Genomic DNA, 24,241 nt, shown 5'->3' on the forward strand with positions numbered 1-24,241 from the left:
AAAGTATGCACGAGATCTTTAATCACCACAGACTTTTGATCAGACCGCTCAAATTTCAAGGCTAATTTTGTCAAGTGTTTCTGCCAATAGGCAGGAACATGCAGATTGCCATGTCTTTGTCCTGGTCATCTTTGGAAGGTACCAAGTGACAAAGTTATCCCAACTGAAGGCAGAACAGTTGAGCTCAGGACTGGGATCAGTTGTTTCAGCCCACCAGAGCTGACAGGAAGACAATAAAAGCATACAGCTGGGAGGACTTAGGTGGTGATGGTGTTATTTTTTTATTTTTCCTCCAAATTAATTTGGGATGAGGTATATTGAGTTCCCAAGAGCATGTTGACACTTGGCAGTTTTTTTTCACCATATTGCTTGTTCAGAAAAGTCCATCTCTAAAACCATAGAAGAAATCACCTTCTTTAAGCATTTAACACCTTAAGCCAGCAGCAGCTTCTGATCAGCACAAAGCTAAGAATTGAGTGCAGGGGGCCAGGAGGGGCTTTTCCCTTGGGAAATATTAAGAGAAACCCACTTCTGCTATTCTGCTAAACCAAAAACCCCAAGCTACAACTGCGGGTTGAAAGGGAAGGAGGGAGGTGATAGACTGCAAACTCAGAGATCCTGGAGGATCTGCCCAGATGAAACCCAAGAGGATAATTCCATGTACTGGCACAGTTTGCTGTAGTCTCCCCCAGCTCCTCAGAATCACCCTCTCCATTACCTGTGCCTCAGAATCACCCTGCCCAGCAACTATGGATTTACAAACCACCAGGGAATAAAATCCCCTGGTCTCTTTCCTCTCCCTTGATCGCTCCAGTTTATTAATATTCAAAATTGTGGTGAAAAACATACTGAAGGCAAATTTTAAACAATACTAACATCATCCCTCTCCCTTTCAAGTGCTGGAAACAAAATTCTATCAGTTTTATCAGCATTTCCCTTTGATTATTTTCCTCCCTTCTGCCCAGTCATCTTTTAATGAGTTGAAGAAAAGGAGAGAAAGACATTGTCATCTTAAAACAAAGGCAGAGTCCATGCAGGAAAGCAAAGAGTTTTACTGGAGCCCATAACATTTAACATGGAAGGCCAATGAAGCATGAAAAACAGCATTTTATTCACCTTTCATAGAGTCTTAGTCTCCCTTTTACTGCACTGGAAGAAAAAAATGTTAAGCAATCTACAAGAACCAGAAACAAAGTAGGGAAAACCACAGTTTTTCTTCCAAATGCAAAGCAGGAAGTGCTATGTTCTAATCAAAACCCCCCTCCCAAGCTTATTTTGAAGCCAAATAAAGAAGTTCTATTTCAAGAAGTGTGATGAGCAACAACAAAAGAAGAACTTTGTTTTCAGTCAAAGTTCACCTTGAGTGCAGAAAAATCTCTATACATCAACGAGAAGATCCCAGCTCACAAACAAAAATTACCTACACTTTTCAAAACACAAACTGAAGGCACCCACAGAAATACCAGCAACCTGCAGAGGACTCTTATCTACTCATTTTCCCTTTTCAAGTTCCTCCTATAGTCTCCTACAGTTTTAAAAGGTACGAGCTGGAAAAGAACAACCAAAAAACCCAACCCATTCCCACCCCACTGCCCTCCCCCAAAAACTCCCACTCTAGTTAAATGTTTCTGGCCCCCACCAAAAAAGATTATTTAAGGAAATTTTTTCTGGATTTCAGTGTTACCCAAGCTCGAACTCAGAACAAATGGAAGAGCACTTCAAACAGTGAAAAGCACTAATCAAGAGCCCTGTGAAGCAAGTAGTTTGAACTTAAAATAACTTCTCAAATATTTGAGAACAAACTGGGGGAGAAAAATGGGTGTTTTACATTTGTAGTAAAGTGAACTCTAAGCCAAAGACAGAAGAGGTGCTACTGCATTGAAGAGTTATGTGTAATATTGCGAGAAGAAATGAAAATAAAAACTTTTCTAAAAGAGAGGTTTGACAGTAAATGTTAGATACCTCAGAGGCCTTAACGAGTCTTTTTGTCTTTATGAAACAACTTTGATTAAATGCTACTAAGTAAACTGTTCTATTACTAAACCACATTTTCAGTCGACCTTTCACACTTTCTGTTAACTTTTCTTTCAAATAAAAAGCAAAGACAGCCCACTGCAAAGAAAAGCACCAAAATAACCACACTTATCAACAAAGTTATATCACCTTCAGAAGAAAGCTCTGGGGCAGGGAAAGTAAACAGCTCTTTGAAAAAAAATGCTAGAGACATATGAAGTCCAAACTACATCCATATGCATTTTCTCTTGGATTATAAGAAGTACTAACACTGACTCAAGCTGAAAGCTTGTTGGGCTGGGGTTATTATTTTTTCAGCATCTGTGTTTGTGGTTTGCTTCATACCATTTTCTTTTAAACTTCATTTTAAAATGGAAGTAGGAGTGCTGTGTCTGTGTGGGTGTTTTTATGGGTGCATGGTTAGGGAACATTCCCAAAAATCTGACTCTGACTGCAGTAAGCACGTAGGCAATGTTCCAGGGGAGGGAAAATTGCTCAGTGCAGGTTGTGGCAAGACAAACATGAACTTAAGAGGATATTTATATGAGATTATATTACACATGTCTTTCAGTAGCTGAAGATAATAAATACAATCTTTATCTGCAATGATTTGTTTATTTTGCTGTCCTTTAGACTAGGTCTTTCTTAAAAGTAAAACAGAAACTGATGTTAATGCAGTAATTGCTGAGGGTGTGGTAGAAGTGTGATTTAAATAGTTAGAGGGTGAAAGTTAGAGGAATCATGACACACGTGGCTCTGCCCTTCCGTTTTCTCCCTTTTGTTTAGTGGTTCTTGCACCAAGCTGCCTCTCTCTTCTTTGTGCCATAATTCAGGATCTGTGCCTCTTCCATGCCTTCCGAGTTACTGGGCTGGCCTTATCATCTCTGACAGACATCTAGTGGCTTTTTAATTCTGAATTCCCTTGGACAAGATCTTCTCACTGCTGCCAGGAAGCAGAGGCACCTACAAACCCTTGAAATGTGCCTTCTGAACCTGACAGAACCCAGGCTTGGTTTAGGGGTTCCGTGTGGTGGAAAAGTTTCTTTTCTAACTTGTGCTTTTAAAGAAAGGCTTAGTAGTTTCTTGTTGTTTGGTCTCAAGGCAGTTTATTGTAAGCTATCTAAAAGATTGTCTTCTTGGGCTATAGTGGTTTGGTTAGTAGCTCAAGCAGAGGCACACACACACCCTGACATCCTCTTTGTCTCCTGATTTCTTCTTTTTTCTCCTCGCCCCTGGGCTGTTGCTATCTTTTATATGGTACATTATGTGATAAATGTTTATAGTTTTTCCCTAATACTTACTATTTATATTAAATGGTGTTTTTTTACTCTAAACCAATCTCTGAGTGCCGACATCATTAAGAATATGGAGGCAAGGAAGAAGAAAGAGGAGGAACAGGATGGGCCTACATTCTTCCATCTTAAACCCTCTGACCCTTATGTGTAGAATAAAAAAAAAACCTGTATAGGTGTTAAAACCCCTTTCTACAATACTAAAAAATTCTTCCCTCTACTTTATAACTACTTCTACTATAATATTTAAACTTTTGTGATTTCTTGTTCTTCCTGCAGGGTTGGTAAATCATTCCATGGTTCAAACCCAAAATCACAGCTGTTTCCAGCTGACTGCCAGGGTTTCAAATGCTTCTGACCAGGGCCTGGAACCTCCAAAAATGTCTGAGGGACATTTTGAGTTCCAACACTACCTGTGAGATTACAGACCCCATCAATATAGAATGGTACAAACATAAGAGCCCTCCCATAAATACTCTATCATCCTCTACCTGAGAAAACACCATTTATAGGTGGGCAGACATACCTTGGACTGGACACAAGTTAAAATGATAAGGTCATGGACTGGTAAAACATTTTAGTTTTATTAAATTTTGGCAGTCACGTCCCTCCTTTGGTAAGCTGGACAAATTTCTGTTGTTTGGTTGTGTGGGGTGGTTTTTTTTTCCCTTTTCCTGTGCCTTCGGGTATTTTTGGGTTAGTGAGCTCTGAAAGCAAAAATAAGCAGCAACAAGCAGCAATTATCAAGAAAGCAGGCTGAGCAAAAAGTGGATCTTTTTACCACGAGTCTTCCTTCCTCAGAATGACACATCAGACTTGAAGGATCCTGACAGCTTGCATGGGAGACAGGAAATGCTGCCAGAAGCTGATTTCTGCTGGCCAGCTGAAGTGAAGATGATGCAGTGTCTGAGCCTGCTGCTCCTGCAAGGCTCTGTTTTCTTTGGCAAAAGTAATGCAAGACAACAAGGCTTCAGGCTTATTATCTCAGCTACAGGTGTAATTAAGCACAACCAGAGAGAAGCTTTAGCTCTGCATTTATTTTTAGATGGAAGAGATCCCAATAAGGATTCTTGAGGATAAGGTACCTTATTAGATCTATGAACAGTTTTAAAGATTTTGAAGTCTCCATCAGTCAAACATACTGTACCAGGAACAGCCTACATGCACACTCTGACATTAACTTGATTTTCAACTCCTCCTTAGAGTTTAAGACTTAGAAGTTTGTTTGATATAGAGTCAGATAAAAATGCAAGGAATAATCAGGTGAACTGACCCTATCAAATAAAAATATTTATTTCAGTTACAAGCACAAGGTTTCTCTTATATTGATAAGGCACAGAATCAAGGACTGAGTATGTTGCTGGAGGTTAAAAAAGGAAAACCTAATCAAAACTACTTCAATCAAAAATTCAAGTAACCAACCCATGCATCCTTTCCCTTCTCCTGCAAAATTCTTAATTCAAATAGAGTGCAGTACCTAACAACCCAGCATCTGCTTTGTGAGACCTAAATAAAGAGAAACAATGGTCCTGGGGCAGATTCTTGTGGAGAAATTTGGCAAGGCTTAAAATTGGGTGATATGGAGTTTGGAGTGAGATTGCTTTGTGTTTGAAATACTGTGGGAAGAGACTCCACAACTGCTGTCATAGAGTTATATTTGGTTCCACATGGTGTTTCCATAGTGTCTGCATTCTTCCCTCACCTAATGCTGAAAGACTGGAAAGGAGTGGATCAGGTTTCCAAATGAGTTGACTTCTTTTCCTTATATCTATGGCATTATTTGTATAAGTGACCAAGGAGCAACAAGATCTGATAAAGAAGAAAATGTGAAAATTGTCTGGAGAAGACTGAAATAGGTGAAATTCCTGAAACACATCACAGGCTGAAGAGGGTGATTAACTGAGGTACTCTCTGTCAGTGACATGACTGAGATCCCTGTGAATGGTGAGATTCCCACTATCAGCTGCAACCTTTTCAAGGTAGACAGATTTCACTAAGCAACACACTAATATGGCATGTTCTATGTTATAATTTAGTAAAATATTACCATAACACAAGTGGAAAACTGTTAGTTTGTTAGTGCCCAGTATAGAACTGAAACTTCAACCAGTCCTCAACCTCAACACACAAGCCCTTTGGGGTGATACTGCTTTGTTTTGGTGAAATGCTAAATTCTATTTTCTGTTTTTCTGAGTAAATTTGTCTGTCGTCTTGTTGGAAGATCATTTTCATTTACCAGTCCTAGAAACTGACTGGATTGCTTTGATCCATTCTGTACGCTCTGTGGATGAGGCTGCTTGCAAGTAATAGTGGATTTCATTTGCTGTGATGATTTCAAAGAGGATGTTGTCAGCATCATGCTTCTTGGCTACAGGGAAAAAATAACAAAGTCAGCTATGAGAGATAAAAGTCTTGTGCATTCAATATTTCCTCCTTTACACACTGTAAGGGGGTCTCCTTTCTTTTTACAGCTGAGCCTGATCAGGCCTTCACAAAGATTGGGTCCAAGAGATGAGTCTCTCTCTCTCTCAGCAAAACCACTCATGAATTCTGCATGTTTCACCTTCAGGAGTCTCTGGTTTGTTGGTCTCAAATCATGGAAGGACAGATCATATTCCCCAAACCCTCCCATGCCTTGCCAGCTGTGAAAAAAAGATGATGGAGTCCATTTCTTTTCTGAGATGCCAACAAACTTGTTTGCTGGGTATGATAGCCAGCCTCTCCTGGGGAGAGGAGAATGCATGAAATGAATGTTTCTTGGTCCTTGCAGCAACACCATTTCTGCTTTGGGAAGGAAGAGAAGGTAGACAATAGCAATTTGTTGGCATAACCATTTCTAACATGAAGCTTCCATCCCAAATTCATTAACTAAAGAGATCAAATTCAGCTTATTTTGCCTAAAGGCCAGTTCTCCTAACACAGGAGAACTTTTGTTTTTGTCATCCTTTTGACCAGCCTTCCCCAAAGTACTGGCAATACACAAGATTTCCTATCGCTACTTTTACCACAGTGCCTTTCCCAGTAATTCAGACAGAAAGGGAGAGATCAGTTGTTAGAATTACTGAATCATTACCCATAGATTGCTTTGGAACAAAAAACACTCATTATTTTAGGCAGACTGAAAGGGGGGGGTTTAAAAACTTATTAGAGAGCTCATTGAATATGGTTCCTTACTGTCTGGCATATCTTCCACTGCTGTCACCACACAGCCTCTCAAGTGAATTGCTCCCAGTGGTTCTTCTCCCTGGGGAGGACATTAAATCAAAATTAAATTCAGCACTTCTGAAAGTAGCAGGTTAACATATGGCTACATTTCCAGAATGGAGACAAAACCATTTGATTATTTAGTATGTCCCCCCTGAGAGAACAGGGGATTTTCAGTCTGTGGTGATATGGAGGGTTGGGGGAGTGGTAAGAGAAAGGCTTACAAATAAACAGGGAATCTCTTGTGCTTTAGAATTCAGGGATCTGCAGAGTATTTAGTATGGGAATGGGCCCATTAGAAGTACACAAGAAATAGGATGCCATGTCTCAGCCTAGCATGGCAAATACCTCAAATAGAAACTGCAAAATTACTGTATTGTGTTCATTTGCACTTAGGACCTAATTTGTTTTGCTCAAGTGAGAGTACACATTAATTCCAATTAATCACAGATAAGAGGTGAAAATACAGATCAGTGTTACTTATTCCCAGGTCTGGGTGGCACTTGCCACCCTGAATTGACAGCCCCAGAAACTATCTTTCACTCTGTTTTTCCAGAGGATGGCTAAACCATGGAAGAACAGTCTCAGTGTCCTGCCTGGTGTTCCCTGTCACATTCTCATGCCAATACTCCATTCAGGTACTTCTACAAGGCACTGGATTCAAAACAAACAGGGAAATAAACCAAATCTCTCTTACTCCAGCAGGATCATAATAGTGAAGATATGCAGGATCATCCCTTAAAACAAACTTTCTCACTTTCCAGTTCTTCCTCCGATGTCCCTAGGAAAATTCAAAACCAGGAATGTCAGGAAGCTGCTTTGCCTGCATGCAAATCTTACCCACACATGAGAGGACAGGCAAATACAAAAGGGGAAAAACCTGAATATTTTGGACAGGAAATACTCACTGGAGTAGGACTTGAATCTGCCTTTTCTACATTCCAATCTTTTGCACAAGAACTAAACTATCAAATTCAAATTGCTTTCTCTCTCTTTTTTTTTTTTTTTTCTGTTCAAAGCAGAGGAGATTCCCCTTCAACACAGGAGATTCCCCTAAACATACCCCACATTCTGGTAGTTATGGCATTCACGTGAGATCTATAAGAACTGGGTTTAACTGCTTGCTAGCAAACACGGGTGCAAAGTGCCTTGCAGGAAGGTACCTTGAATTATTTGCAAGGATGAGCTGAAAGTTTTTCTGTCCCTGCAAAGATAACAGCAAAAACAAACAAAAAAAAAGCTTATCTAGCTTAAACACCCTGGAGGGCTCATGGCTGAGAAGCTGAGGCAGAAATACAGATATGGGTGCCTCATGGCCCGTTTTCATGACTGAAAAGAATGGCTGTGGAAGCATTTTCAGAAGCAGTGACCCACAACTCACTGAGGGTGACCAAGTGCAGACTAACACTGGTGGAAGGTTGTCATGAATCACTTCCTCTGGCATTTCAAAATACAAGTTTCTCAATTAGCTCCTGTTTGCACGGAAGCTCTTACTAACTAGGTTGGTAAGAACGTGACAGAGAAAAAGAGCAGCAAGGTGTGGGTCTAATTTCTTCCACTGAGTAAACTGATTAAACAAGAGAAATACTTGTTAGCACCACCATAAAGTTCTTAAGCCCTCAAGGACTATTTTAACAGTACAGGTTCAGAGTCAATATTAGGAAATATTTCTTTAGAGAGGAGGTGGTCAAACACTGCAACAGGCTAACTAGAGAGGTGATCAATTCACCATGTCTGTCAATGTGTAAGAAGCTTTTGGACAACAAAACCCTTAACAATGTGCTTTAACCCATGGTCAGCTCTGGAGTAGTCAGGCAGTTGGGCCAGAGGATTTTTGCAGGTCCCTTCCACCTGACCCATTTTATTCATTGAAAAATCCTGATTTTGCCTTCAGTTTAGAAATATCTGCCTGCAGTGGCCTTGGAAATATGAAATTCACTGTACTGCTTAAAGTTTTGCTGGAAATGAAGGCATCCACTCATCTTCTGTCTTATACATCAAATATTAGTGACTGAAACAACTCCTTTGCTGAAGCATGCTGAAAAGGTCCGTGAAAACTGGCAACTGAATCCAGTTGTGTGTCCAGAGGGACACAGGAGTGGCAGCTTTTTTACAATTTTTACAATTTTTTACAATTTTGCCTTGTACCAATGACTTGTCACATCTCCTGTGTTAGAACACTTTCCTAATTAAAGCTATCAACTGTTTTAATTTGTGGTGAGAGCAATTAACCTTGCAATATTTGCCCAGAGTCCTGCTGCCTTGCTGCAGCAAGTGTTCCTTGTGCAAAGGCAAGAGAGACAGGGATGAAACCTGCCAAGTGTGGAGATGCCATAGGGTAGTTTCTCTCTTACTTAAAGCTTTTAAGTGTAAAAGAGTAACCTTGCACCCATGTAACATCATCCTAGTGACAGCATGGAACATGGGCAACACTGACCTGTTTCAGCAAACACCCTTGTTTGACAATTGTGCCTCTGAATTCTTCTTTTAGGACCACATCATCATCACTGGAATAGCCTTCACAGAAAAATCCACTGTCTGGCTGAAAGACCACAAGAGAAATGTTACAGAAGTTGTTGCATGCTTATGTACATGTACCAATCTGGCATCTTTTGGCTTCCCTCCATGCTGCTTTTTGCCACTCCAAAGAAAATATGATTATTGTTGTTATGGTTATGGTTATTGTTAAATAATCTAACCTTTTACTGGAAGAGCCTCCCAGTGAAGTTAAGGAGCTCTTCAAATCACCGTGGGCACATTTCAGTCTGAGGTGGGACTACACTTCTATGATACCAAGTCAAGACATTGACTTTCTGTGGCCTCCTCACACCACAGTGGTATTGAACCAAGCCAGAAATAATCCAAAAACAAGCAGGGTACACATGGGCTGCTACAGGAATCATCCCAGGAGGCCACAAGGTTGCCTTCACCAAGAGTGTCTCTGCTGAACTGGTAAAGTCTCCCTAGCAAAAACATGTTTAGGAAAACAAATGAGTAGTGGGAGAAGCATTTTGCTGAGTCTATGTGGTAAATACAAACAGAATTGTAATGCCAATTTACTTGTTTCCACTTTATAGAAGGCATACTTTTTTGTTAGCTTAAGTCCATAAGCCAAACATCTTTCAAACAGTATTTGACTGTGATATTTCAAGTTCTTCAAATCAGGCCGCAGAATATGAAGTAATAAATGGAGAAGCCTGGGTATGACACCCAGGAGAGATTACTGAGGGATATTAAAAACTTTTAATTTTTGCTCACAGGCAAGCTGTGTGTGTGCACACTCACACTGAGTCAGATTCAATGGCTCTGCACAAAAATGGGTTTGTAGCTTCTGCCACTCTGTGAAGCTCTGTGATAATGATTTAATCTCTTCTCTTCCACTGAATCAACAGGGAAACAGATGGTTAAATTCTGGTCATCCATACAATTACCAGAACAAAGTCTAAGTTAAAAAGAACCCAGCTTAAAGATGCATAGTATGTGAGCTTTGAGAATTCTCCATGAATTAATTTCCCACACAGTCTCAGCACTCACTTCACACTTATATGCCAGAAAAAAACAAAATCTGCCCTGAGTATTAAAGTGAGCAGACTCATTCTGAGTATCACAGGAAAAAGACAATTAAGATAGATTTCTCCATTTCTGTACAATCTTTCCTCCAGGATTTAAGAAGCCCAACAAGAAGCATGAGAAAAGCAGAGCATCCGTAAGTCTGAGACAATAAAAAAACCAGAACACAATGCTCACAAAGTAATAGTAGGCATCACTGAGATCCAGGAAGGGGGTGTCTGACAGTCCCTCAGCAGCTGCCTTGGACGTGTCCCCAGCAGGCTGCAGGTAGCCTTCACTCAGGAGGGAAGAGGCGAGCAGGAGACCTTCTTTGCGATTTCGGACAGAGCTGCTGGACACCAGCCAGTCAATCACACAGGTGCCTGGTTACAAAGGAACAACACATCAGCCACAAACCAAGACAGACGTGGAGAAGCCTAAAAGTACACAGGAAACAAGCAAACTCTGTGTATTCATCAATCTCCTGAAAAATGTTCATAGCGACTGTCGCTGTGGGACACGTGAAAGCACAACGCGAGCCACTGCTGTTTGCAAGGTAAAAAAGGCCATTTATTTTCTGACTCCAACTTTTATACTTCTCCAAAGGTGACAGTGGATTGGAGAGTGAATGGGCCAACTCTCCAATGACATTGGACAAACTACTAGTACTTCTCCACCCCTATGAAGGAATGCAAAACAATATGTTGTTTATAGAAAACTGTGTGAGAAAGTTTTCTAACAGAATGTAAACTCAGAAGGCTTTAGAAAATCTTAATAATCAGGGTGACAAGCAACATGGGGAGCTAATCTAGGGAGGCTCCTGGCCATCCAGTGAGGTGCAGCATTTCCAGCTGATGGCAGGGGCCAGGACAGCTCTCAAACACCATTCCTGACGGAGAAGAGAGCTGGGAGGGGATGCAGGGCTGAGCTGGAGGCCTCAAAGACAGGGACTGGGGAGGTATGGAGGATAGCCAAGCCTGGATCCAGGCTGCTAATGTAATGCTGTTGGAAATCACTAAGGCTGGAAAAGACCTCCAAGATCATCAGTGCAACCATTAACCCAACACTGCCATGTCCACCCCTAAGCCATGTCCTCAAGTGCTACATCTATGTGGTTTTGAGCACAAACACAGATTTGACTTTGAGAGAAACAGGATTTACAATGGGACACCATTCATTGATGAAAAATCCAGAATGGAATCATTCTTCTGCATTTAAGTGTTTCACACTGCAATCTACTCAAAAGATTACTTCAATCTTTCTGACACAGGTAAAATTTCATCCTTCTCCTTTGTTTACCATGGCCATAATTGAACACTTTTCAAAGATACATCCTTTTAGCATCTCCTGGGTTAGTCAGGAAAATATCAAACTTCTCTGTGCTCTACAGAGCTGATTAATCTCTTTAGTTTTTCAACTTTGTGCTCCCTTTATTGTATAGAATAGAGGGACAGGAGCTCCTTACCTGTAAAGCAGTGATTGAACACTCTTTTATCTTTTTCCAGCTTCAATGTCTTTATTCCCTTTTCAGGATCTTTCATTGAGAGGTACAAAGCACTATGCACAAAAAGAACCACAGAAACTGTTAGCAAATAAAAAGGTTTTGCCAGTTTGTACAACAATGTCATTGTCATTCATGGGGGCTTCACGTTCAGCTCTCTGCAGAGCTGTAACATGGCTTAGTTTCATCTCCTGAAAAATTCAAGTTGCAAAGCCTGGAGGTCTCACTGAGTTACCTCACAGCTGTGGGAGCAGAGGGTGGAGTGCACAAAGGGCTCACCACATCTCCCTATTTTGAGAATGCAGCTACTTGTGGTGACTATAGCGTGAAGAGAACACCCACAGCTGAGGCACCTTCCCAGGGCCCCACAGCCCCTGCAGGAGGACTCACTGCTGTGCTCTGTATTCACCCAAAGGTCCTGGGCTGAGCAGAAAACATGTTCCTGTCCCAAAGCCTGCATGCTCTCAGATGATCTTGGCCCTGTGCAGTTTTGCTGTCTTATAAGAACACTTCAGGCTCATTTTTATCTTGCTATTTACAGCTCAGAGGCAGAAAACAAGTCATGCTTGATTTTGAAAAGTACTAACAGATTGCTTCCCTTTATCTCTTCTTCTCCCTTGGCCAGTTTCATGGTCTTTGGTAGGCACCACAGTCTCCTCACCATCCAAAAACTAGGCTAACATCAACATTTCTTTGGAGAGAAAACAAAAGACCTAAAATATTTTTTGTAATAAATGATTTATTGTATAAAATGCTTCTGGAAGAGTCACACTTTGGCTGGCACTCCATTATGCCCAGAAATCTCTTTATCAGCAAAAATCTTTGATAAACAAGCATGTTTTGGTAAATGGTAGTATATTAAAAAAGATCTTCCCAGTTCTGATTGCTAGCTCATTTCTGACACATTGTACAAACTGAAATTGTAGTCATGAAAGGGCTGTGAGAGAATCCATGGACAGACAGGCTCGTTGCTCTTCCTGACCAGGGTTACATGTCTGACACACTGACTGCAGATGGAAGTAAATGGGGGAGCAGAGCTATGAGAACAAACCTCAGATTGATTGTTTCAGGCAATCTGATGGACTTCCTTGTGGATTTTCTGGCAAACCTTTGGCCTCCATCTATGTGATGAATTGCTTTCTTGATATCCCTCACCCAGGCATCTCTCTCCTCCAGGTAGGCAGCTTGAAAAAAGTGGTCCTGCTGCTTGGCCACAGTGAGCTTGAAGACAAACTGAAATAATAAATTATGGGAGGGTTTTTTCTTTAAGTTGCTTTGGTGTAGCCAGTTGGGCACAATTAAGCACAACATAGAGCTGACTTATGCCTAAGGACTTTGGAAAGTGCCTCAGAGACACAGGGAAATGATAGAAACTCTGAAGAAAACCATGAACAAGCACTGCACATAACTGAGTCCTTTTGTTACTTCACTGATCCTGACATCATCAGCACATCCAAGGTGTGCTGTGGTGGCACCTATCTGGTCACAGAGAGAAACAGACAACTTTCTCAGGCATTGTTCTGGGAAAGGCTGTGAGAAGCTCAGAGAGAAGAATTATAAACTTATAAAATAATTATAAATTATTAAAAAAAAATTTAAAGAATTTTTATCTTAACTTGCTGCAGCTGGTGTTGTGAACATGTGGAACGTGTTAACATGTTATGGAGATTTGTTTACCAAAAGGGTGGTTTTTTAATTAGCCAGTGGTGATGGTGTTTTAATTAAAGGACCAATCAGGTCCATCTGCAATGAACTAAAATTAAAAAAAAAAAAGAAAAAAGGAATGGGTTTCTTAATAAAGTGATTTAGCCTTTTGTGAATGCATGGAGTGTGGCACTCATTTATCTGTGTCATTTCTGACTCAATAGTGACAGTGTGCACCACCAACACAGCTGCTGATTCCAACTTCTGCTGGGAAGTTCAACACAGCTGAAAGGCTGAAGTGATTCCTTGGAATGGCTACCTGGAACAGAGGCTAGACAAGAATAAGGGATAAAAGTAGGTATTTATTAAAGGCTTTCAATAGGTACACCTTGGACAGTCAGAAGCTTCCAAGGGGAGGACAAGGTGGACAATGGTCACGAGTTTTTTAGACAGATATAAGTTTGGTCCATTTACATATCAGGGATTAATATTCCAATTACAACTTCAGGTAATGAAGTCATGTACCCCCAGTTTGCTTCCCTCCCAACTTACTTTTGCTTATACTTTCAGGGCCTGGGACAGTGAGGTGTTCTTGAGCTGCAGGCCTAGAGGAATAATTTTTTCTGACCAAAATGTGAAGACAGTAGCTAACACTCTATATGGAGTTTTAGAGTTATACACTAAAACAGTATAGGATTTGAAAAATATGGAAGCTAAAATCCTAAGGCATCAGAAGCACTCAGCCCCTGCAGGCTTAAAATGGATGTAAATTTGTTTTAGTGTTTAGAGACATGTGAACAGTCTGAAGAAGGAAAAATACCCCACATCATATTCAGCTCCTGACTCGTAAGGGGGAAAAAGGCCATACACTAGAGAGTGCCAAGTTTTTTGCAGCCTAGTTAACCTTTTATGGCTTAGTAGGGAGATGATACATCCAACCCTTGGCCACACCTTAGGATCACCTATCTAAACACACTAGCAACAATGAAAACACTGTATTTCCCAAAAAATGAGAATAGATCATCTAGAAGTAGTTGTAAACAGAAAGAATAATAATAATCTGAAAAAAAATCCAAACCAAAGCAAAAAAACAAACCCCCCAAATGGTCCAACAAAGTTCACACTGTTTGAACTCATTTCCATCCAGTGATCTTCTAGATGGAAAATCTGGAACTAATTACTCAAGTTTCCACTTCCTCTAAAATATAGCTCCCCATGAGTGACACTAATTTGTTCTGTAATTGTGTTAATATAAATATCACAGGTTCTGACTCAGCAGGTGTCTGAAAATGCCAAGCTAAGCCACAAGCCAACAGCATGACTTGATTAGGGCAAGGAAAGCAAAAGCTACTGTCAAAGAGCAGCAAATTTACATCAGTGAAATCAGCACACTGAATGAGTCTGCTGAAGTCCACGTTAGTAAAGGATACACTTCTGAACACCCCTCACAAGCATTTTCCAAATTACGGCCAACAGGAAAAATTCTGACATCCTGAAATTGTGCAGAAGTCCAACTGAATTTTGTGGAAGACACATTGCAAACTTATAAAGCAACAAGTCCTCAAAGTGAGTCTCAGGTAGAAAAGTAGCCTTTTCTTATCTTACACTGTTCATATTTCCAGCAATACTCACCTTTTCTGTTATGCAGGAAAGACCTAGACACTGAAAATCAATGTACAGCGTATGACAAAAGAAAAGAGACAGATCTATCCAAATTCCAGTATTCAACAGTCAAGCCAACACCCCAGATTAACAGGATGAAATACCAAAGCATTGATGAGATTTATTACCAAAGGAAAAAAATAGCCTTCTCAAAGAGCTGAGAAGCAGTGAAATGCTAAGAAGAGTTTTCATTTTCAGCACTTGGAAAAGACTGGCAAAGCCATTTCTTTTTAGCATTTACAAAGTTAGGCCAGTATTTTAGATGGACTTCCAGGCTTCCTCTGAAATTGGAAAAGAGGTTGAGTCTCTAATCCTATATGTGACCAAGCCTCCCTCTGATTATATATATCTGGTCATGTTTTTGAGAAAATTAGACCATTACACTAATCTAAATACCAGCATTTTACATAGTTTAAATTGGGAGAGATGAATCCAACTATGAGCAACCAAACAGGATAATGCTGTCCGTAAGAAAACCATGGGGGAAATGGAAAAAGCTGAATATCAGAATTTATGTTACATTAAACAATGATCAAACATCAAATCAAGGACAGCAGACAGTGGTGAATGCATTTTGAAATCTAATCTCAAAATATGCAGTTGCAGCCCCTTCTGAACAGCCTTTATCTGTGCTTAACAAATCCAAGATTGCTTCTTTTCCCCTCAGCACCTGCATTTTGCAATTGATGTAGTAAACAAAGCATGCTGGTGATGTGCTCTCAGCTTTCAAATGAAGCCCTGGTGCAGATACACAAGCTGATTCAAAAATTTAACCAGAGAAATACAGAAGTTTGTTTATGGCCCAATAGTCCCAGCCCCAAACTGGGCCCAGACAAATGAGACCATACTTGAAACTGATCCAATGAGAATTATCCCACTATTCATCATACAGAATTCCTGTCCTAAAAATGTACTTTCATTTCTAGCCATATAAACTTAAGAACCAGAGTAATTCCCATAAGAGGAATAACTGTACGCTTTGACATGTAACTAGTGAGAAGCCAGAACAGAATGCAGAAACATTGAATTCAGCAGTCCAGTAAAGCTGTAAAATGTAAAAATAAAGATACTACATTTTCAAGAACACATGTAGGAGCTTAGGTTTAATCATATTGGGCAGTACTTGTAAGAACAATCCTTGTGATAGCTTTGCTCAGTCAATGAATATGTTCGATTTTTGACTATTTGAAATTTTAAGAGAAAATCCATCTCCAGGGCTACTAGTTTATGGACTTGCAGAACAATCTCTCCACCTCAATATGGAGGATCTGCTCCAATGCCTGCTGAAGTAATTTGGATTGTTTCCACTGACTTTAGCAAACCCTGCAGCAGATCTCATTTATGAAAAACTGATTAATTATTTTGCCTTTATTGTAAATATGTTACTGATATTTTCAAGCAACTACTACTAAACAATGTTGATGGCAGTGCCTTTCTGAGAGTTAAAGGAAAAAAGCCAAAACCCTACACAAAACTGTTTGGAGAAGAATGCTGTGTAAGAAAAACTTAATTTCTACCGTTATAATCTAGGTGTGTGATAATCTTGCATAGTACCCTTCATACCTCATGTATGGAGTAAGGAGTGCTGTGCTGAGGCTTGTTAATTACATAATCAGCACAGGATTAACAGCAATCTTTATTCTCTGCCCCATCCTTTTTCTATACTGTCTCAAAGACAGCTTGGAAGTTAACAGGCCCTTTCCCTTGACAGATGTGAGTATAAAAATACTTTGTAAGAATCAAGGTGGGTTTTTTTTCATATAAATAGGGGTTCTGCAACAAAAAAAAAAGCAACAAAAAACCCCCCCCCCCCCACCATTTTTTTAAATAAAAAAAGGAGAGGAAGAAATCAGAAGAAAGACAAGAAGGAAAAAGCAAAGCCAGCAGGTCCAAATCTGACACAAGGGATGCTGATTCCACTTATTACAAAACCTAAGGACAGGTTTAAGTATCCTCACTTTACTCATATGACAAAAGTAAAGCTCACCTTTTCAGTCATCTCTCACACTTTCTATTTTTCTAATACTCTCACAGAGAATTCTGTCTTTAGTCAGGTATCCCTGTGGTAAATTTCTTTAAACTGTGGTGGACTAATGTTCCAGATTCTGGGTGACCCCTTTGTCAGAGGAATTCATGGGGATGTCATGCCTATTTGATGAAACTGAGTTGACAAAATAATAAGTGACTAATTATATGATTATTTGCTCATAAGAGAAATTCCGTTTTACCAACACCTGTTTTTCAGGAACCCTGTAACAAAATATATGTGTCACATGAATGGCAACATCTCCTGCTCACAAAATATTTTCCCACAGCTTTATTCTGTGGCACTCAGATTTATATTTAATGCAGGAGTTGTTGCCATTCAGCTGCAAAATGACTTCACACCAATACAATTTAGTTCTGCTCTCCGAGAGACTCAGAAGTTTAAAAACAAAACCAACCAACCAACCCTCCCAAATGCTTTCTGAATTACACCTCTTGAAGTGTCCTGAATTCAAATAGTGCACAATTCCAAGCCTGCTTGTGACCTCCTAAGGCAAGTGAGAATCACCACTGGGATGAATGCCAGGAATTTGCAGCCACCACCCTTTTGCCTTTTCAGTGCTTCCAGAAGTATAAGTATACCATCAATTCTTTTTATTAAAAAAATACATACCATTCTTTTGCCAAAATCTTGGCATGGGCTGTGAATAGAGCTTCCTTTTAGTGGGATCATCCCTTTGGGACTGTTATCAGCTTTCCTCTTGTAGAATTCAATTCCATCTTCTAAGAGCACAACCCACATTGGCTTCCAGGTATTAAACATGCTGCCCTGCATCAATAAATCACATATTATGTTCAATGAAGCCCTCTTCATGTGACACCCAAGGAAGATGTGAGCTTCCAGGGAGTGTCTGACTGATGCTAAAATAACTACAGTTTGTGTTTCAAGGGGAACACGCCACAACCTCACCCATCTACTATGCAGTTAAACACTGTTGTTATTTTTCTGACCACCTTTTATTTCCCCTTGTAGTTGCTCTGCTAGTGGAAGCCGCTGTGGATTTAAATAAAAGTAAAGGTTCTATCCTATGGGCTGTAGTACAAGAGACTCTAAAGCAGAGTCCTTCCCAAAGACTGGATGTGCCTGTGGCCCCACCACTGTCTGGAGGCCAAGGTGATGTGACCTCTTTAATCTCACTATTCTTCCTTGATGTTTGACCCAATGAAGTGCCACTGGGTAGGGTGTGGTTATTTCCTGTTACCTCTTTGCCAAGATTCCACAGGATGTTTCCCTACATCTTCCCAACTTGTTCAGAGTTAGTTTTCTCTTCCACTCAGTCCAAAGCTACCCCACTTACCTTTTTAACCAAGTATCCCTCCCTAATGCGCATTGGCTCTCGCTCCATGGCTTGGGCAGTCCTGCTCCTGGCTCTGTCAGTGCTGCCTGTTGAGTTCCTCTGGCAGCAGAGGCTGTGGGATGGTGTTTTCACAGCACAGCTGTGTCATTTCACAAGTTCCTCTCAACGCTAATCGCAAGCCCATTTCCTCTTACAGAGTGAGAGATAGGGAAATGCAGAAGTACATGTGGATTTATTTATAGTCTGTCTCTGACAGCACAGACAACAGGCTGACAAAACCCTCCCTGGTATCAAACACAGCCAGCCTCGATGACAGAGTCCTGGCAAGTTAAATAAGTTAATAAGTTAAATAAGTGCTCGGTCACAAGAAACTGGGCATGCTCTGCAAATACATGAGCTCTACCAGAACAACACCAAGGGCACGGTGCTGCTGCCTGGCATGTGCCAAATGATTTCAGAGACAGGTTTCCAACACAGCAGAGCTTCCACTTCACCCTGCCTTCCCAACCTGGCTCCCTCAGGGCAGGCATGTGAGCCTGGCAGGAAGGTGGAGGACCCTCACCTGGGCAATGAGGATGCACCCTCTGCTGACATGAGAAATTTGTTTATCAGACCTGATCAGGATTTGGATTTTGATGCTCAGGCCTCCCAAAGACAGCTGTCAAACAGGCACAAATGGATTAGACCCGTGCATTACATAAAGCACTGACCACAAAATGCTTTCTACAAGAATCTTTTACTTGCTGCAGAGCTTGTTTGGCTTTATTTGGGAAAAGACAAGGCAAACCCATAGGTTTTTTTTATAAATACCAGAGTCAAAATCCCTCTTCCCCATATAGAAAGAAGTGGGGTATATGGGAAGCAGTAAGAGGCTGCTTCATGGTGTCTTGAAGCAGCCTCTTGTGTTCTTCCAAGCACAAGATTACAGGCCACTTTTGCAGCTAAACTCATTGAGGTGTTGATTGAGCCCAGGGTGACTCCATCTGTCACCTCTACCAAGTGTAAATATCCCTAAACAGGGACTTTTTTCACAGCCAGAAATTCCTGTTCTGTCACAGCCTTCTCTGAAGGAAGTCTTACTCAGAAGTCTGACAAGATCTGTGATAAAGGACCAGAGGGGTAGCAGAGCCCTCAGAGACCTTTCCTGTACATTCCTCACTGATGCCACAGATGAGACTCCACTCCTTCCTTGGTTATCTGTATCAATGCTTCACTATCCTGGCTGCTGGGTGTTTCTCCTCACTATCTGAATGGATATTTTCCTTTTCCAGATCTTTCTCAATGAGTTGCTGCTGAAATGACACATTCAGTCTCTCTGCAGGCAGAGCAGCTGTCTGTTCCACCTGTTGCAGGTTAAACACTTTAATCTGAAACATTCTGGTTATGTCATGGTGCATTCTGTCCAGAGCATACCTTTTTGTGATTATTTAATTTATCACTATGTTGTCTGGGGTTTCTAAAACCTGCAGTCCCAGTACATTGTTCCATTTGCTCATGTAAGTCATACTGTTGTAAGGATTTTATTGCTATTAGAGGCACTAGCTGCTGATGGAGGCAATCATCTATCAGTCTGCAAATTAAAGACTACATGTATTCTCTGGCTGTGAAGCATACTTGAACTCAACAAATAGATTTTAAAATTATTAGAGACAGAAAATCAAACAGACCTAATAAAACTTCATGGCCCTTGGAACTAAAAGTTTACCACTAAAAAGTGATCAGAAACCTTGTCTAACATTTGGAGTAGAAAATTTGTCTACCAGGTCCAGGACTTGGAATGAATGGAAGACACTCTGGATTCCCAAAGCTGAGATGATCTAACTGGATTTCTGAGTTATATTTCTGTGAAGGTTCTCTTAATCCCCCATAAGTCTTAAAGGGATGTTTGATGGACTGAACAGCTCCTCCTGTATAATGTCTTTTCTGGTCACTAATTCTTTTTGCTTTAAGAAGGTGAATTGTTTCCTTCTCTTCCCTTTAATTTCTGTGGTTCTATCTTCAGGAAAAGATACTTTTTTTTCCTTTTCTCCAATTAGATAAACCAAAAATACCGGTCACAGACAACAGTAGCTCTCGAAGTGTAATTTGGAAGCCAAATTATCCCTTTATTATCTGCCTTGAGGACATAATGCTTCAGAGCTTGGAGCTATGATTAAAGACCAAGAACAGGATCACAGTTAGCTCTTCCTTCTGTCTCTACTTTGCTTCCCCCACCTCGAGTCTGAGCAAAGGAAGCCCCATCCCCAGCTGGAAGGACTTATGGGGAGCAAAGACAAAAGAATCTGCCAGTATTTCCCTCCCTGCAGGCATCCTTTGTGCAGGTTTTCCTGCTCACCTGCTCCTGCTGACTCAGTGTTTGTGCTGAATCAGGATGACAGGGCCCTGCACGATAAATTGGATGGGTACTTCTCAATAGAATATCTATATATCCCTATTCTAAAAAGTGGTTTAATGAAAACAGAAAAGGATGGTGACTCCACAATTTCACAAAAGCTCCTTTTTCTCACTTACCTGCATAAAAAGCCTTTGGAGGTATGAAATGTAAATCTAAACAGTGGCACCTAGCCAAAGGCTCCAGAATTTACCATAACTATTTATTCTAATCAGTGTCAAGACACAAAATAACTTCCATCTAATGTTAGCTGAAGTCAACCACTTTTATAACACTTCTCCATATTGTTTCTTCAATGCTCAGCTGGTCCTTTTGCTGTTCCACTTTACAAGTCTGGTACAATCCTGCTCTTTAATGCTGAGGTTTGGTTTCATTTACCACACACTGCTGCAGGGAAGTCAGCACTTCATCCCTGCCCAGACAGAAACATGCTGCTGTAGCTGAATCTTCATGTAAGGCAAAATGGTCCTGAAAAACACAGTGGCTGTGGGGGAGGAAAAGCTTTGTCAGAAAGAGAAGATAACCTGCAATGTGGAAATCTGCTATAACTTACTACGTTCTCTCCATTTCTGTCTCAGGTAGGTAAAGATGCACGATGTCAGGTGAGCAGAATTTGTCACAATCTACAGCAGAGCTGAATATGTTAGCTCAGTTTACTGTTCTTATACAGGAGAACTTACTGCTGTATTTCTTCAGAAAATTCTGCTTGATTTCTGCTACTTCAGAATATGAGTTCCTGCAAGCACTGAACAAAAAAGTGATCAATCACATTTATCTAAGCAAGAGATCTATCTGAGGGACCAAGAAGTGTTTATACCAAAAATTGGAACTATACAGCAGCTGCAAGGAAGGAAAAATTCTCAGTTACACCTGTTCCATTGCTCCACAAGCCCTTGCAGAGATAGTTCTAACATGTTCCACCTAATCTACAGCAAAACACATGGCCTCTCCATAAATATATATCACTACAGCAAACCAAGCTGCATCTGCAGGGGAAATTATAACAAATGTTATATGTCCAAAATAATTGTCTTTATGGGAAAGATGATGCACTCAAGTGATTTCCAAATAAGATAAAGACTGTCCAGCTGGTATTTCAGTGAAAAAAACCACTTCTCTTTCTGCACAGAGGCAGAGGGCTCAAAAGAATCAAAGTTTTAAATTGAGAGCTGGCAGGTGCAAGCCTTAGCACAATTCCCTACACACAGAATCACACATACGGCTAATTTTAGAGCATGAGATATTGTGGCTTTGCATATCCTTCTTGAAAAGAAACCCCAAACCACAACATTTCTAAATGTAGCACTGTGTTAAGAAATTAATCAAAGAGGGGCAAGCATAAAAAGGCTAATACAGGTATCACATGTCACCTTAGAATCTAAATGCTGTGCTTTGGCCATCTTAAATGAACCATCTTGTTCTTCCTCAAGGTACATTTTACATACAGTAAAACAAACAGTTTTGCAGTTTAGAAAGACATTAAATATTGCAGCCCCACCCCTCAAATGTAGGTGTAGAAAATGGTGGAATTGACACAACTTTATCTTTTTGCTCCCAAAAGAAAATTCCTGCTGTGGCTTTGGAGAAATAGGACTTTGTCCTAAGTCTATAATGATTTATTTAGATTTGAAGCTTGTAAATGTCAGTATGTTTACTCTGTGCTCCTGGAAAAACCACAACTCTTCTTCCTTCAGGTATTTTGCTGTTTATGGAATATCAAGCGATTAACATGTCCTAAGTGTAATCCAGGAAGGGCATGGCAACCAAAACTAAACTAAAACTAAAACTAAACCATGGGCAGCCCCAGATGATGCTGGTCAGGGCCATTAAGGTGGGCAGCAACAGAACTCATCTCCCAGAAGGACTTAGCAAAGGCAAGCCCTTCCCTTGATCTGTACTGATAAAGGACATCTGGTGGGATCAGGTAAGTAAATGTATTAACACAAGTGAATTTATTAGATCAATCAAAAGAAGTTCATTGCCTAAATTAAGAATTTCTTCTTCATAAATGTTCTGCTCTCACCATGTTACACTGGCATATGGTAAGACAGTTACTATACATACACATTCTATAATATGATATTTCTTTATTTATCCCTCACGTTTGCCCAGTGCTGGTCAGGGATAAAATCCCAGTCTGAGCTGTGTCCATAGAAAGATAATCATTCAGGCAGAAATAATGAGAGAAAAAAAATCCCTCGTTATAGATCTGACCTCTCATGTACTTCAGAAGCTAATTGCAATCAATGTCTTCAGCTACACACAATTTACTACAACATGATATGTCTGGCCCGTGAAGCAAGTAAATCTGATCCCTGGCACTGGCATTACTCTTCACACACTGCTTTAAGTGACAGTATCAGATTCCCCACAGGTCAGGCCTCTGTGATTTCATACAGAATTACATTTAAACTTACAGAAAGGGCATTTACTGCCAGCAAAACTTCCAACAAGCCACAGAATGCAGCAGTTTCTGCAGAATGCAATGCAAAATGAGATTTCTCATGCAGGGATGAAAAGAGATAAGGAGAAATGCACCGAGGGTGGGTGTTTTTATTGTTTTTGGTTTGTTTGTTTAGTATTTTTGCAGAGATACACAGTTCTGAGAGGCAGGGATCATATTGTGCCCCTATATTTGTGGGAACCTGAATGCCTGAACATGTTATGAAGCCTACAGACTCTAAGCAAGGGGTATTCAGTAGGATTTGAGGGGTTTTGAGTTTTTTCTTCCCCAGAGGTTTTCAGCAGAATGTATTATTTTGCTTAAAGTTCATTGTAAAATCAAATTACTGGATAACTTTCATGCATAAAAAAATGCAGCTGGGCAATGCTGTATCTACAATTTTGCTTATTTTGCATTACAGCACCACATGTACGTCCCAACCTTAGAGAAATAAAGAACAGGTTAGGTCCAGTGCAACATGGACTATGAAATTCTCCTACAAAACCATTAACTCTGCCATAATGTCCAAACAAAAAATATGTTTGTGGCCCAAATCTTGTGTCAGACACAAGGGTGCTAACAGTTTTAACAGCAAATAAAAAAGAATGGAAAAGAGGCACAAACCTGCCTGGGTTAAAAGATTAGAATGAGACAGGCTGAGAGTTGACTTATGGTAAATTGTTTGGTTTCAAAGATCCCCAGATAAAGGATAGGCAGGTGGTTTGGGAGGGCTCCCCCCAGGTGAGGGGGTCGGGGGATTTAGGGGCTCCCCAAGTGAGGAGTCAGAGGGATTTGTGTTGTAATCTGTGGTATTGATGATTCCGAGATTGTAGAAAGTCTCTGTCTTTCAGCCCCGCTGCCAAAGCAGAAGCCATAATTCGTTTGTGCTGTTTTTAAGGTTGTTTATTTTTGCTTATCTCTAACATGTTCTGCTGCCCTGCCGCAGCTCTGTCCTGCAGGGCAGCGTGTGGGGCTCTGCCCTCAGTGGGATGGTACAAACATTAAATACCACAAACTACCTGTGCTGGATTTACAATAACGTGCCAATATCTGTCACCTACGTTGGACAGTGTGTCCCCAGCCTGAACCAACAGAAAAATGCCAACACCACAGTGAAACATGGAGGGCATGAAGAAGGAGAAAAAGGACAAGGCACACCCAATTTCTTCTATCTTGTCCCCTTTGAACCCCTAATCT

At 40.6% G+C, this 24,241-nt stretch overlaps 1 protein-coding gene across 1 annotated transcript; it reads right to left on the reverse strand.

Annotated features, from left to right (window-relative positions):
• Nucleotides 1-4,322: 4,322 nt before the first annotated feature.
• PLEK (pleckstrin) lies at nucleotides 4,323-18,461 on the reverse strand. Its single transcript, XM_002199871.6, has 9 exons — nucleotides 18,210-18,461; nucleotides 17,525-17,680; nucleotides 12,611-12,792; nucleotides 11,524-11,615; nucleotides 10,257-10,441; nucleotides 8,947-9,051; nucleotides 7,207-7,290; nucleotides 6,480-6,549; nucleotides 4,323-5,673 (listed from the first exon to the last, which is right to left on the reverse strand). The coding sequence occupies exons 1-9, from the start codon at nucleotides 18,255-18,257 to the stop codon at nucleotides 5,534-5,536; spliced, it is 1,062 nt and encodes a 353-aa protein (XP_002199907.2). The 5' UTR covers nucleotides 18,258-18,461; the 3' UTR covers nucleotides 4,323-5,533.
• Between the last annotated feature and the right edge of the window lie 5,780 nt (nucleotides 18,462-24,241).

This window comes from Taeniopygia guttata, chromosome 3, assembly GCF_048771995.1.
Source record: "Taeniopygia guttata chromosome 3, bTaeGut7.mat, whole genome shotgun sequence".
NCBI classification, from domain to species: Eukaryota; Metazoa; Chordata; class Aves; order Passeriformes; family Estrildidae; genus Taeniopygia; species Taeniopygia guttata.